Source organism: Thamnophis sirtalis, unplaced genomic scaffold (genome assembly GCF_051295495.1).
Source record: "Thamnophis sirtalis isolate CommonGarterSnake01/CBP01778 unplaced genomic scaffold, rThaSir2_p1.2 scaffold_2, whole genome shotgun sequence".
NCBI lineage: Eukaryota > Metazoa > Chordata > Lepidosauria > Squamata > Natricidae > Thamnophis > Thamnophis sirtalis.
Genome location: NW_028261382.1, coordinates 143957041 through 143972666, shown reverse-complemented (window position 1 = coordinate 143972666; position 15626 = coordinate 143957041). Strand labels below are relative to the sequence as shown.

The window sequence follows — 15626 nt, the reverse complement described above, 5'->3', positions numbered from 1 at the left end:
ATTTGACCAAAGCACTTCCCATATGATAGGCATAAAAAAGGCCCAGCAGTATTGGGAATAAGATAATGCATCTATCTCTCTATCTCTATCTCTATCTCTATCTCTATCTCTATCTCTATCTCTATCTCTATCTCTATCTCTATCTCTATCTCTATCTCTATCTCTATCTCTATCTCTATCTCTATCTCTATCTCTATCTATCTATCTATCTATCTATCTATCTATCTATCTATCTATCTATCTATCTATCTATCTATCTATCTATCTAGAGCCTTCTCGATGGCTGCTCCGACCCTCTGGAACGAACTCCCCGTGGAGATTCGTACCCTCACCACCCTCCAGGCCTTCCACGTAGCCCTTAAGTCCTGGCTGTCCCGACAGGCCTGGGGCTAAAGATTTTAACCCCACTCGAATTGTATGACTGTTGTGTTTTTAATGATGTATTGTTTTCTCATGTTTGTGACTTGTTTGTCCTCCCTCCCCTTGAGTTGTGAGCTGCCCTGAGTCCCCCCAGGGAAAAGGGCGGCATACAAATAAAGCATCTCAATCTCAATCTCTATCTATCTATCTATCTATCTATCTATCTATCTATCTATCTATCTATCTATCTATCTATCTATCTATATATTGTGTGGGTTGCAGTTTCTGCCTTGGGGCAGTAGGAAGGTTATCCTGTATCTTGTAGTCTTTATTATCCTCCTTTGCTTTAGATTAGAAGACAATCAGGAGGCACACCCAAATAGAGCAACTTATTAAAGTTCTGCGCCATTTGGATGTCCTGTGCTAAAAAGGACGGGATACATAAATCTTCAGTTGTGTTTTTGTCTAGTTTCTCATGGCAGTTATTTTTATCTTCTGATTAGGGATTTTTTATATAGTTTTTAAAATTAATTTATAATATGACATACAAAAAAAATAAAAAGTAAATATTAGGGAAAATAGGGAAGGAACAAGGGAAATGGATAGTGGGGGAAAGCAAAAGAAAAAGAAAGTTGTGTTTTTCTCTGATTTCTCATGGCACTTATTTTTATCTTTTGATTAAGATTTAAATCATTTTAGAGAATTGTTACAGATGTCAAAAACTGGAGCTTGAGGACTGCCCATCAGGAAGCTATTGTCCAAAATGCAATGTAGCATGGTATCTGGAAAAAATGCTAGTAAACTAGGCTGCTGCATTACAAAGATTCAATATTACACAAAATAGATTTTGAATTAGAATAGAAGAAGAAGCTAAAAAAAGAAAAAAGGGAGGAACCCCATATCTGTTGGTATGTAATCATGCTGCACATTATTCAAAGGACATAGATATTCCTCCAGAAAATATATATATTCTTTCATAAAGCTAAAAAAGAGATTAAACCTGAGGGAAGAAGAATATATACCCTACAATTAAAACACTGACATATGTTGTAACAGGAAGCCCAAAACAGTTTATACATTTCAAATTGTATCTATAGCTCTCATTGCCATCTGCTGGCTGAATTTGTTTTCTGTATGCCAGAGTGTCTAACTGCATAGGACATATTCCTTTTGTTCTCCTGGAAGACAATCTCAGAAGGGAAAATTTATAAGAGCAGCTAAAGAAGCAAATAGACATTACCTAAATGGCCAGTAATAACATTGTAAAAATAGCAGAAGGCATGCATACAGATACATGTACATGTACACGTACATGTACATACATATACATATACATATACATATACATATACATATACATATACATATACATATACATATACATATACATATACATATACATATACATATACATACACATACACATACACATACACATACACATACACATACACACATATATATGTTTGTGTATGTATGTATACAAACATACATTCATGCAATTACAAACTGAGTAAGAAGGAAACAGTGTTTTAAGTTTGTGTATTGTTATAGAGGGAAATATGGCACTGTTTTCCTGTGGGGTAATTTATACATATTCATATACATATACATACACATACACATATATGTGTATTTATGTATGTACACACACACACACACACACACACACACACACACACACACACAATATTACAAACTGAGTAAGAAGGAAACAATGTTTTAAGTTTGTGTATTGTTATAGAGGGAAATATGGCACTGTTTTCCTGTGTGGGTAATTTATTTAAAAAAGGAATATCCACAAAAGAAATAAAAGATTCAATAACCTATGATAAGATTTATCTGAAAAAAATATAGCCAGAACTCAGCCTTGCTTGTGTGAGTTTACAGAAACATACGAGCAAGACTAAATAAACTGCTGTTACATCTATATTACATTTTACTAGTGCCAGCAATACTATTCAGCTCATTAATGAGCTAATTTTTCTGTTAAGATTGTCATTTATATTACAATTGCTATTCATCTATTAAAGATCCCATTGCATGTCTAAACGCATTGCAAACAATGACTAATTAGCAGTTGCTAGCAACACTGAAGATTTATTTAACTTCCAGATGGACTTTCTATCTCTGCCATAGAACGTAATTTCATATCTGGATGCATGAAAATTGCACTTAGAATGTGAAAGTAAAATTGGATGCTTAAATGATGGTAATAAGCCTTCTGTTGTTATATGCTTTCTAGAATATTGATTTAAATAGGCAGCACACTAATAAAAGTTCACTCTGTGGGATTGGCTATATCCATCTGCAGGCTGACCTACATCTCACGTATTTCCTGGTAGGAAGACATTTATAGAAATGTTGACTCTGAGATAAATACCAGCTGCTGTTAAGTCACCTATAGCTTTTCTCACATGGAAACTATTGCATATTACCTCCTTCACAGAAGGTAACCATATGTGGAGCAGAGGTTTTATTGTAGCAATCTTTGCTTATTTTGCACTTATAAAGTTTGTAGTTTACAGTAATGCCTTTGTATAAAACTAGTCTTCACTATTATACTGTAATACAGTAGACATCGCTGAATAGCACTACAGTCAAGCTCAAAGGTTCTTTGAAAGGCCCTGTCAATTGATGAATATATTACAATACCGACTGCAGTTGAATAAGAGGGTAGAAGAAGCCACAGGAGTTCAATAAACTACTGGGTGAGAATGCCAGAAACATTTTCAAAGCTTAGAGAGAGACTTACTGGCTTCATATCATCTCCTCAAGACAAGCTTAGGCTTAAATCATGGCTGCATCATCATTAGTGTTTTCCCTCTTAATCAGGGAGCATTGAATAAGAGCGGCAAATTATGTAAAATATTTCCCAGTTCGTTAAACATTCATTCAGAAAATCTGATTGGGCAGTTCAGGCTGATTTGGGCAAGGCCCCTCCTGTCAGTTCCTATCAGCATCTACTACCTTGTTGCTGTTATTTCTTAAGCAGCTGGACACAGCAGTGCCTGGGAAGTACTGCTGAAAGCTAGAAATAGCAGAACAGAGGAATGAGTGCATGCAAAAGGGATTGAAACAATATATCAGGACAGAAAAGGTCCACTTCCCCATTTCTTCTCCTCATTGCCTCCTGAACAGAACAAAGATGAATCTGTAAAACAACACTTGTTATTTATATAAAGAGAATTCCTAGATAAGCATCGTGTTTGTGACTTTACTCTGCAATATTCTCCCTCCCTCCCTCCCTCTCTCAATTTTATTCAACCTGGATTACAACCAACAGTCCAAAGAAGGGTTAGAATAGTGGTTCCCAATATCCCAGTTGAAGGGAGGAGGGAGAAACTGCCGGCCAATCAGATGTGTTCCCACTAAGAATCATGGGACTGGCAGAGTCTCTCTCTCTCTCTTTCCTGTGGGCTTTGCTGCTGGGTGGTTGCAGGGAGAGCTGCTCTGTGGGGAGACAGAGTGGATGGCTCCTAAGGGAAGCCCATCAATGAGGATAGAGAACCAGGACCCAAATTTAAGTAAGAAATTGTTAGATTTACAGTTATTTTTGTCTGTGTTTTCCCAGGCTGTTTTATACAAGACTTTTCCTCTCAAAGCAATCTGGGGCTGGGCCACGCATGTGTAGGCCTTGCCAGACCTGTGTGATTCACCTCTACCTACTAAACAACCAAAGCATTTCCTTACTAAGCTGCAAGTTAAAACCGAGTGGGTGAGTAGGGGGGACATAGGTTACAACCCCCCTTTCGTTCATGACAATCTTATTATTCATAAATTAACCTAAGAATGTTTGTTAAATTTCCTGTTTTTTGCACCACCTTTTTAATAGTTATTTCTTTTAATAATTTGCATCATTTCATATGTTTTTCTCACATTCATCTCTTTTAGTCACAAACTCTATGCATAAAATGAGTAGTGCAGTAGTGCTTGTTTAAACCAAGTTAATAGCCTTTTAGGCTTCCTCTGCGTGATAGTTCACTTTTTGATTAGTAAGAATTATATGTCACAGGTGGGGGGGTATCAGAATTTTAGAGATGCTTAGGTGGGGCATGGCCAAGAAAAGGTTGGGAACCACTGAGTTAGAGAAAGCAGCAGCTAAGAGATAAGGATGTGACTGGGGAATGGTTGCATACATGTCAACAGCTTGACATATTGAAGGAGGAGGGCAATAAAGCTGGAGGAATCAATTAATTGCTTTCCTTGCTGCATGTACATCAGAATATCACTGTTTGGTATTGACTCAAAACAGATATGATGGAGGAAGAATGTAAACCATGGGAGCAGCAAATTTCTTCCCACTATGATTTACTGCCAACTTATAGTTGGATGGATAACACTTTTACCTAACAACAAGGAAGGCCAAAGAGCTTTCCATAGAGAAAATTAAGGAATTATGTGACCCTCGCTGCTATTTGTATAGCATTATTAGTATCTCACTAAACAATGATTAACAAGAGTTCATCTATTTGCTACTTGTCCATGTCAGGCCACCAGTTCTCGAATATGTGAAGCAAATTTGCCACCCCTTGGCAACAGGTGGCAAATTTTGTTCACACATTGAAGAAAGTTCCACTTGGTTTCCTATCCTTGTTCATGTAGCTGGGATCAAGAAAGTAACTTGACTACTGCAGGTGCAGTGTGACAGACATATTAAACAAAAGAAAGGCAAATATTTTGGATATATTAATCATGGTTGAACTTCTGGGGGCAGTACTTTTTATAACTTTTTATTACCTTCATTGTCATTTTTTTCTATTTGGGATGTGATTTTAATATAATGGTTTGGGAGGGTTTTTGGTCAGGAAAAACCCACCCCTGCCTCCAAAAAGAAGCAACATAAGTGGTAAACATGGCCATCCTCAAGTTCCTCCTTTTTGTCAAAACTGTGAAAGCAGTATTCTGCTATTGTGCCACAAGCTCTATCCAACTGGAACATATATAGGGATTAAACGTCATGATGCAGACTTCAAATGAATGGGACTTGTCACAATGCCACTTTTATCAGACCAACTTCTTTGACCCCGCCTCCAATGGTTCAAAAGATGCAGTTCCACTGAAACATACTCATGATAATTACTAAACTTTAACCCTTTCTTCATGTAGAACTGGATGTCAGGAAAAAAACTTGTACTCTTCCGAGACTTTATTGTACAGCTTCTCCAAATTGTTCAGGTATGTATCTTGTATTTGTTTGGCTGTCCACCTTTTTGAGCATCTTACTGTAATGGGACTATCCCATGCATTGATAATATATTTGTGGGTCTACTTCTCTGCAAACCATTGCATTTGGTATCACTTCTCTTGTGCCAGAGATCTAAGCATGGCCAGAATGTGGCTGGATGCATGTAGATAAGGTCTAAACAAACTGGTTTATCATGAATGGTCATCATTATTTTAGTGCAATACAACACAGCCACATGCAGTGGATGTTAAGACAATGGAGAAAATATGTATATATCTTAGCCAATCTTCTACATGTGTCTTTTGATATATCCAGAGGATTGGGTAGTATCCATAATTTCTAATGCAATGTCATCATTTAAACTATCAATAACACATCGTGATTTTGCTTCCCTTTCCTGAGAGCATTTATTTGGGCACACATTCAGTTCATTCGCTAAGTATTTTTTTCTTTGTTTCTTTTTAAATAATGATGATTATCTTACCAAGTTTGGATTGCTAGGGAAGTTGTCAAGGTTTTAATCCCAGCACTAGCCCAAGTTTGTGCTACAGCACTGCAGTGATTAGAACGTTTCCTAGGAATTCTACAAATCTTCACCACTTACTTGTGATATATACTAAGTTTAAAAAGGCTCCATAGGCAAATTAAACAGCAACAATTTCAGTGAAATCTAGGCAATGACATCAGCAAAATGTATGCAAAGCATGCTTCTATTTGATTATCTAAACCATCATTATCTTCAGATGAATATTTTATTTTTTTATAATTTGGATTTAAATTGCCCTGAGAGAAAAGACAAAAGTTTATGTCAAACACTGTTTCACAAGCATGCATTGAAGCACATATGTTTATTCACCCAAACAAAATTGAAGATTTTTCCCCCAGCCCTCATTTTTTTAAAATTTCATTTAAATTTGTGAACAATTGAGTCTACAACTTAACAGCTTGTGTACTTAGGTATCTCCAAAACACTCATTTCAATAGACTTTTTCACACTGATATTCACCAACAGTATCACAAAAGTTGTCTTTTAAAAACATAACTGTATGCAACAGTAATTCTAGAAACACTAAAGGGAAAAAGCATAGCAATGTCCAGTTACAAGAAAAAAGTGCACATTACTTTGTCACAACCACAGTCATTACTTGAAAAACTATATGTAACAAGTAGATAGAAAATATCACCGGATGCCTTAAACTCATTGTTAAAAAACCAAAGTACATAAAAAATTGTACACAAAAATAAGGCAAATTTAGGAATGCACAAGGAACTTGTTATTTAACAAAAGCTAATCAACAAAACAGATATTACATAAGCCCGAAGTAAAATACTTCTCTCTAAATACATAAAAATAAGCTTTCCTTAGCACACAGCAAACACCACTGATGTGTATTTGACATCCTAAATAAGAAATGGGGAGGGGGGAGGGGAGGGAGAAATTCAAGGGAAGTAAATTTTATTTAAATGGCAGTTTTATCATTTACCATTTTTTGTACAACTTTTCGTTTAGCATAAGCACTATAAAATCACATCAGAAGTGTCAATGGCCCTTTTCAGTTACATATTCATTTAGAAAGAAAGAAAAGAAATATACACAAGAGTGCAAATTTTCCGATTGTCACTTGCAACCTCTTCACATTCAGTCATCTACATTCATTCACTACCAGAAGGATTTGTACAAGACAGCAGCAGCAATCCTGGAGTTAAATGAGCTGGCTTGTAGGAAATCCCTTTAAAAACAAAATTAATGATATGTCTTTTGAAAATATCTCTCACATCTTCATCAACTACTAATAAGTTGCAACTCATTATGAAACAGAAGCAAAAATGCTATGAAATCTGCTTCCTGCAGAATTAAGTCTACAAATGTTTGATAGGAAACTACAAGGGAATGACCCGCTCTGCATGAAAAATATGCCTTGAGGACAGAGGTGAATTGGAGAGGGGATTAAAATTTCATTGAGGAGGATTTAACAACGGCTCCTCAAAACTTCATTTGAAAAATCAGTGAAAAATTTACCAAAGTAAAAATGATCAATTTAGAATGTGAACCGGCCTTTTTTTCTTGTTTTTTTTCCTATAAAAATTACATTTTATTTAAAATACAAGATCCTTTTCATTGCAATAACATCCTGTTAATATCAGGGCTTTTGGCAACATTTTGCCATATAATGCAGCTTTGAGTCCACTGAATCAGGAGCACATTCCATTAATATTGCACTTGGATTCTGAATCAAATTTGAAACCTCAGTGTATATCTGTTGTTTCTGTCCATGTTAGAATGGGTTAACACTTCTACTTACTTTTTTTGCTATTGATGCTGACACATGAAAACAAACCAAATTGGTATTACAAAGGATCTTAAAAATGTCAGAGATCCAAGTTCGCTTGGAGAATCATAACACACCGAGTACACTGAGAACAGTGTGGCATAATGGAAATTAATTTGTCAACAAGACCGCAGCACATGAAAAGATCTGCTCTGAAATATCAAAATGTCATCAGTGGAAATTCTATGATAAAACTAGATCAGCAAGATAATAATGTGTGTCTCAGTTCTGCTGCAAAATAAGGTTTTCCAGTTCATCTGCAGAACGTAATAAAAATGCTGCTGATTCTCTATATCCTGCAACCAGTTGCCGTACTGCATTAATTTCAGTTGGACTCAGCTGAGGTCTAGAGCTGGTATTGCTAGAAGACCCGGAAGTGCTTGCTAGCTGCCTCTTCATACTGAGATCAGTTGGACCTGAGAAAGAGAATTAAAAATAATGAAACATCAAGATAACCTCATGGATTCAGAGACTTAAAAGGTCTTTGGAAAATTAACTAAACTTCCTGTTCAGTGAAGAGTATGCAATGTAGGATGCTCCTATATTATCATTCTTTGCCTGATAAGATGCCTTTCTATTCATGCAGGTCCCAAACCAAGATGCCATTTTCCATTTCATCTGTTTATCCTATAGCAGGGGTGTCAAACTCAAGGCCTGCAGACCAGACCTGGCCCGCGGAGCTGCCCTCGAAACAGCGAAGAATCCTGCCGGCAGTGCCTCTGCCAGCAAAAATGGAGCCCGGGAGGACCAGGTGTGGGCTCCATTTTCACTGCCAGAGGGCTGCAGGACATCAAGCTGACCATGCCCACACCAGCAACACCCACTCAGCCCCCTGTGGCCAACACAAGTTTAATGTGGTCCTCAATGAAATCAAGTTTGACATCCTATCCTGTAGTCATATGTAAAGAGAGGGCTGGACAGAAAAATCTTTACTTTTTTTACTAAAAAATGAGTTTTTACGTTTATCTATTCAATTTTCCCCTATTATTTTGGCTTGCTGTTATGCCCTTAAGCATAGTAGCTGTTAAATTTATATTCATTTTTCATCTAGTAAGGATATTTAAGCTGCTTTTTCTGTACTGTTGACTACTTCTTTTTGACAAAAGTAAATTTAAAAATTAAATTAAGCAATACCTCTATGCAGCTGTTACCCAGGTTATTTATTTCTGTGTCTAAAACATAGTCTCTACTTGACATAGTATTCCTACTGAATACACATTTGAAATGGCTGCTTTTGTTCTGTGTAATAGTCAAAATATCCAAATCACATTTTATCCACCTTGACAACAAGGATTTCTTTGAATTCACTGTATGTAAATCAATATATACTTGTCGATGCATTATCTCCCGATGACTCCATGCAAAAAGAGTTAGCTGGTCTGGCATAATATACCCACCATAACAAACTCTAGCAACTGGTTAATAATTTTCTAGCTGCAATCAAGTCAGCTGCTTAATAGTTTCAGCCCTCGGGCTGCCATTCAGGGGAGATCACCACACCTGTTCAGCCATGCTTACACGCCACCAATGCTGCCATGTTGATGTTGACTCTCTGATGTTGGCGGAGCCTGTAGCTGCATGTGGCTCTGCAAGGCTTCCCTCACTATTCTGCAGAGTAACTCTTCTACTTGGGTGCAACTGTCTCCTCAGAAGTAACTCTTCTACTCAAGTGCAATTGCCTACTCTGATGTAACTCTTCTACTCGGAAGCAGGAAGGAGGCTATGATGACACTGAGTGGGGGTGTGGCTGAGGGTGTGGGTCATGGTGATTGGTGATGGTGGTTGGGTGTCATCTGGGTGGAGTTGTGGGTGGATCTGGGTGGGGTAATGGTATATATATGAGTGATGGTGTTAACTTGGTTAGAACTAACTTGGATTTGCTTTGTATCATTATCATTTAGTGCTGGTTATCACATAATATTAGATAGAGATAAAGGTTTTCACCAAACAAACTGACTCTCTGTTTGTATTCAACGTGAACGCCAGAACGTGACAAATAGTCTATTCTAGGCTTTGTTCATAACTGATAACAGACTGGTGCCTGATTTTCTGAAACCAACTTTCTTTCTTTGTCAAAAACTAGAGTGTGCCAAGTGCACAGATAAACTGAGAACAGCTTATTATGTTACTTAGCTTTTACATTCTCACCAAACTAGATTCACCTTTACAGTCCTGTCAGCACACTCTATACTGCGGAATCATCAATAGTGACCAATTAGTTGATCACTCTGTTGCCTACTGAACTTGAATCATAGGAGTACTATATGCAAAACTGTGTTCTAGTTTCAAAAATTATACTGGGGATGAATTTGCAAATGGATGGAAGGTAACAACTGGGAACCATATCATCCATTGAATGTACCAAAGTGAAAGCCAAAAAAAAAAATCCTGAAAAATCAATTTTCTATTTTATCCAAGGTCATTTGAGAAGAAGTACTGTTTTTTTCCCCTAAAATGCAAATATTGGGTTACCAAGGTTAATGCAGTGCACAATGGTAAGATGCCTAATATTTACTACGTTGATGATTTCATCTATTTTCAGAATTAATCCTTTGTCCATTTTCTTAGGCAAAAATGAAGAGATTCTAATTCCTTATAAGCTCAGCAAACGTGTACATCCCTTTAGTTGGTCCATGAAAATAATAAACTTTAACTTGGGTGGGAAAAATTGAGAAGCTTCAGATTTGGGTTTTCCCAGATGTGCCAGCATAGCTCTCTTACTAAATTGGAAGTTTGAGCAGTACTTTGTCTTGATTTAATTTTGGATGCTATATGGAACACTGACAATATACATCTCTATTTACATATACTACAAATTTCTGCATTTCTATTATTAGTGGCATTGCTCCGTCCTCTGTATCTAGAACCAGAGGGCATACAATGCTGTTATATTTATGAATTATTGAAGATTTCAGCATGCCAATGCCAGTAAGGGAAACTATTTAGAAATCACATCTAAGCCATTGAGAGCTTCTAAAATGGCAAAGTGGAATATAATGTAAATCGTCATTATAATGGAATTGCTGCAGAAGACATATTTTGATTTAACAGCAAATTAATGGACCACTTCAAGTGCTTCATAAAAATTGATGTTAAAACTGATCTCCTTGGCCAGGGCACTCTGTTTTATGGTTTAAGAGCCAAGAGAACAGCAAAATAGTATAAAGTTTAATATATCATTGTGGATATTGCTTTAAAAAACACTTTCAAACATAGCTCTAACACAAACAAAAATAAAAACATAATAAGTTGGCTTAGCCTACTTTTTTGACCAGATTCATTTAAGAAAACATATCTTCAGGGTCTTTCAGAAAAGCAACAAGGTGGGGGCCAATCATATCTCATTGGGATGGGGGATGTTGCATAGACAAGAATCCATCAGAGGTAACTCAAGTCTAAAATTGTGCAAAACTGTTTGGACTGCTGCGTTCTTAACCCACTGAAGCTTCCAGATATTCTTCAAGGGCAGTCCCATGTAGAGCACATTACAATAGACCAGATGCAAGGTGACCAAAGGGTGGTCTCACACTTCCTATCTCTGAGAATGGCATGCTAGTCCAGGAATGGGCATAAATGGCACACAACTCATAGTTATGTAAAGCCTCCTGAGCACAATTTCCAGGAGCAAGAATTGTGAGTCTGCAACCCTCAGATTACTCATTGGGTCAGTCTGAGGCATGGCACCCCAATCTATAATGGTAATTCTCCATAAGCCAAAGAGCACCTAATCTAGATCCACTCTGTCTTGCTAGAGTTCAGTTTTAGCCTGTTGCTCCACATCCAGACCTCAACAGCCTCCATGCATCAAGATAAGATGGCCACAGCATTGCTTTAACTCACCATGGCAGAGATACATAGCTAAATATCAACAAAAATATTTCAGGTTTTAAATCAATATGTTGTATCATCTTTTCTGGTCACATATGTATTTTAGTCCAATATTTTTGCTTCTACGCAAGTCCACAACATATGATAGTAAAGGCATATATAGCTAAGTATCATTAGCATGCTGATGATATCTCATCCCGTGGGGATGGATGATCTCCCACAACAGATTCATGTAGATGTTAACCAGGAGTGGAGAAAGCGTTGTCCTTTGAGGGAACCCGCAAAGCAGGGGCCAGCTGTCAAACCTCTTGCGCTGATCAACATCATTTGCAAATGTTCTTGGAAGAGGAAAGTAAACAACACAGTGCCTCCAAACCCAGAGTCATTCCAGAAGGATACCTTGGCCAATGGTTTGAAAGGCCATTGAGAGGCCAAGTAGTATGTTGTGTAACTCCATATTCAAGTCAAACATAACTAAGCACCACTTAGTACAATGGTGTAATCTGAGTATTGTAGACTCACAATTCTAGCTCCTGGAAATTGTGCCCAGGAAGTTTTGCATAACTACAAGTTGTGTGCCAGTTATGCCCATCCCCGGACTAGCATGCCATTCTCATATATGGGAAGTGTGAGACAACCCTTTGGTCACCTTGCAGCTGGACTATTGTAATGTGCTCTATATGGGGCTGCCCTTGAAGATCCATAGGCATAATTTCCCTTATATTTGAATTTACACTTAATGCTTGATTAATTTAGAGAGGATATTATGCAGGCAGATCCGCATGTTACTATTGGGAACAAATACCAATAATTCACAGGCTGACACTCATTGCTTTAAGTTTAAAGAGCCATCACTCTATTCTCTCTTTCTCTTCTGTGTACAGAAGTCCAACCTCATCTAGAATAGCAAATTATACCTGAAGTTTAAGTAAGAAATCTTCTCTGTCACATCCTTTTCAGTGCTGAAGGAATTTTATTTCACTTGCCATCATTGAGGTAACTTAGTCATTTATATTGCAAGTAATTACTGCCTATGTTTTATGGATTCATTGCAGTTACAGAGAAATCATATACGTTTGGAAGTGAAACAGTTCTTGTTTTAACTACCGTATATACTCGAGTATAAGCCGACCCGAATATAAGCCGAGGCACCTAATTTTACCCCCAAAAGCTGGAAAAGTTATTGACTCGAGTATAAGCCTAGGGTGGGAAATGCAGCAGCTACCGGTAAATTTCAAAAATAAAAATAGATACCAATAATGTTTTTGAATATTTATTTCAAAGAAAAAATAGTAAACTAGCTCTGTAAGATAAATAAAGATATGAAATTAATCAAGTATTGCATTTATTTTTCAAAATGAATGTACAATTTTTTTATTATTTAAGTTTTGTACCCCATCAAGGTATTCAAAGCAGTTAACAGATTTTTTTAAAATTGAAATCTACTTAAAAACTGGTGTTAATTTAATTCAAAAAGCCTGGCTAAAAAGGGAATTATCCTTTTCTAAAACCAAAAAAGAAAGAAGAACTGCCACAGGATTGTATTCCATAGTATTTAATCAATGCATAGCTTTCAAATGTAATCCAAATTATATATCTAAACAACATTATAAATCATTTAAATATCAGAAGATTCGAGCATTGTTTTTTCTGATCTCTTGGCAGAAAGAATTTGTACTGGCATTTTATGGAATTTAAAATGATTAAGTCCATGACACAAATTGCACAATAGGAAATCCAGGCCAGAATGCATTTAACTCATTGTATCACCAGGGACTAGAATTTAGCAGGCCCAGGAAAAAAAAGTACCGTAGGTAAAGCCACTTTATAGCTAAATTTGATACCATTAAAAATTAAATAGGATTAAAATCTGTGGTTTATAATTTACCAGTTGTGTCCACCCCACTCCTTTCACCGGCGTTAGCCCGCTGCACCAAGGGGGGCACGTAAGAGGAAGGGGAAAATACAAGAGTGGCCACAGCTAAGCACGCGGCAACCTTGACGTCTAAGTGGGCAAGTTCACAGCATGCGCGCCCGCACGTCTGACACAGGGCATAAAAAGGGAAAAAAAGGCTGATTGGACCCAGCTCTGTTTGGGGCGCAGGCGTGGCGCGGAGGACTTTCTTCCAACCAGCGGAACCCCCTGGCGCAATTGGGCTACGATCGGCGGCCGTCCCTGCTACAATCCACGCCGCCTGCCGCATCAGCGGAATCTACCGTACGTAATTCAAGAGATCTTAATTTTGACAGCGTTGTTGGGATCTGCGGTGAAGAAATTACTTTAATCAGTGAGGTAAAGTTCTTTCTTTCGCTCGCCCGAGCTCTGATGAGGGGGAAAGAGAGGACTTTTCTTACGCCTGCATCAGAGCTGCGGGGGGTGGGGGGGAAGAAAGGACTTTACCTCACTGATTAAAGTAATTTCTTCACCGCAGATCCCAACAATGCTGTCAAGATTAAGATTTCTTGAATTACGGTAGATTCTGCTGATGCGGCAGGCGGCGTGGATTGTAGCAGGGACAGCCGCCGATCGCAGCCTGGCTGGGCTGACAGGGACGGGCGGAGGGGACGCCCAGCAGTTTTTCAGGCTGCTCCCAGATGGGAAGGGAGGGGGATTGTAAACCCCTTCTACACCCTGGCTCCTCCTCTTCCAGAGTTCAGGCTCTCTTTCTTTCTTTCTTTTTTTCTTTCTTTGAAAGAGAAGCCCAAATTAGCCAAAGGGGGGAAAGCGAGTGAGCAAGGGACCCCAGGAAACTAGACTCACTTGGCTGGACTACGTACGCTCCTTGGCTTAGTTGCTTTCCGCGCGCCTGTTAATATATTCACGGAAACAAACCGCGGCAGTTTTCCCCAAGGGCAATGCCGAAGAGCAGAGCCTGGAGAGAAACCAAGGAAGTCACGGAGGGCATTTGCCACTTTCTCTAGAAGGTGATACGAGCTTCCCTTTCGAATGGGAAGGGACGGGGGGTTGGCTGGGCTCTTCCCAGCAGGAAAGGGGGTTGTTTGAAACATTGGGACCGGGGGAGGGGTTGGTTTTGTTTTGTTTTGAAAGGAAATCTCGACCTGTTACAATCGTCCTTCCCAAATGAGCCGAGGAGGACAGCGGCGAAAAGTTTTCTCCAACATTTAGGGGAAAGTCGCGAGCAGCATTGCCCTCACAACTGAGGGGAATAACACCTTTCCACTGGGGATCGTGGCCACCTTTCAGAAACTGAGCGCAGTTTTGCGCCCGGTATTCTTGGAAGAGGTCCCGTTGGAGCCAGAGGGGTTTTTATACGAAGAAAGGAACTGCAAACAGTAAACGTGACGGCCCCAAGGAAAGGAGAGGCTGAGCCACGGGAACGAAAAGAAAAAGGGAGGGGAAAAAAACCCGCCCTCTTCCCCTTCCAGGTTTTCTTAAAAAGCAGGCAGCGCTCCTTGGCCACAGGGCTCCACAGGGACCTTTCCCCCTCCCACTGCTTCGCTCGCTCGCTCGCTTTCCCCCCTTTGGCTAATTTGGGCTTCTCTTTCAAAGAAAGAAAGAAAGAGAGCCTGAACTCTGGAAGAGGAGGAGCCAGGGTGTGGAAGGGGTTTACAATCCCCCTCCCTTCCCATCTGGGAGCAGCCTGAAAAAACTGCTGGGAGGTATGTGGTTCCTAGGTCAGCGGTGCGTGGGATCAAACTAGGAAGAAACTGGAGGTGGGGGGGAGCAGTTCGAGAGACTATGGAGAATATGGACTTCAGAGGCGGACCAGAAAGAGGTCCCAACAAAGATCTGAGGCTGAATTCGACAGTGTTTATGGATCAGGGTCAGCCCCACCAGCTGGCGACAGGAGAGCAGAGAGGAGCGGATGGAGCAGAAGCAGCCCCAGGGCTCCGCTGCCGCTCCCCGCATTTTCTGGATGGGGATCCCTTGGAGAGGGGATTCCTTTCTTCGAGACCCC

The 15626-nt window shown here is 39.0% G+C and overlaps 1 protein-coding gene across 7 annotated transcripts in view; it reads right to left on the bottom strand.

Moving 5' to 3' along the window:
- Window positions 1-6381: 6381 nt before the first annotated feature.
- The window catches only part of NOL4 (nucleolar protein 4), a 167218-nt gene continuing 157973 nt past the window's right edge, over window positions 6382-15626 (bottom strand). For all 7 annotated transcript variants that reach the window (XM_014074054.2, XM_014074057.2, XM_014074056.2 and 4 more), the window contains one exon: window positions 6382-8294. In XM_014074054.2, the coding sequence (XP_013929529.2) occupies window positions 8101-8294 (194 nt within the window). In that variant the 3' untranslated portion in view covers window positions 6382-8100. The remainder of the gene's footprint in view (window positions 8295-15626) is intronic.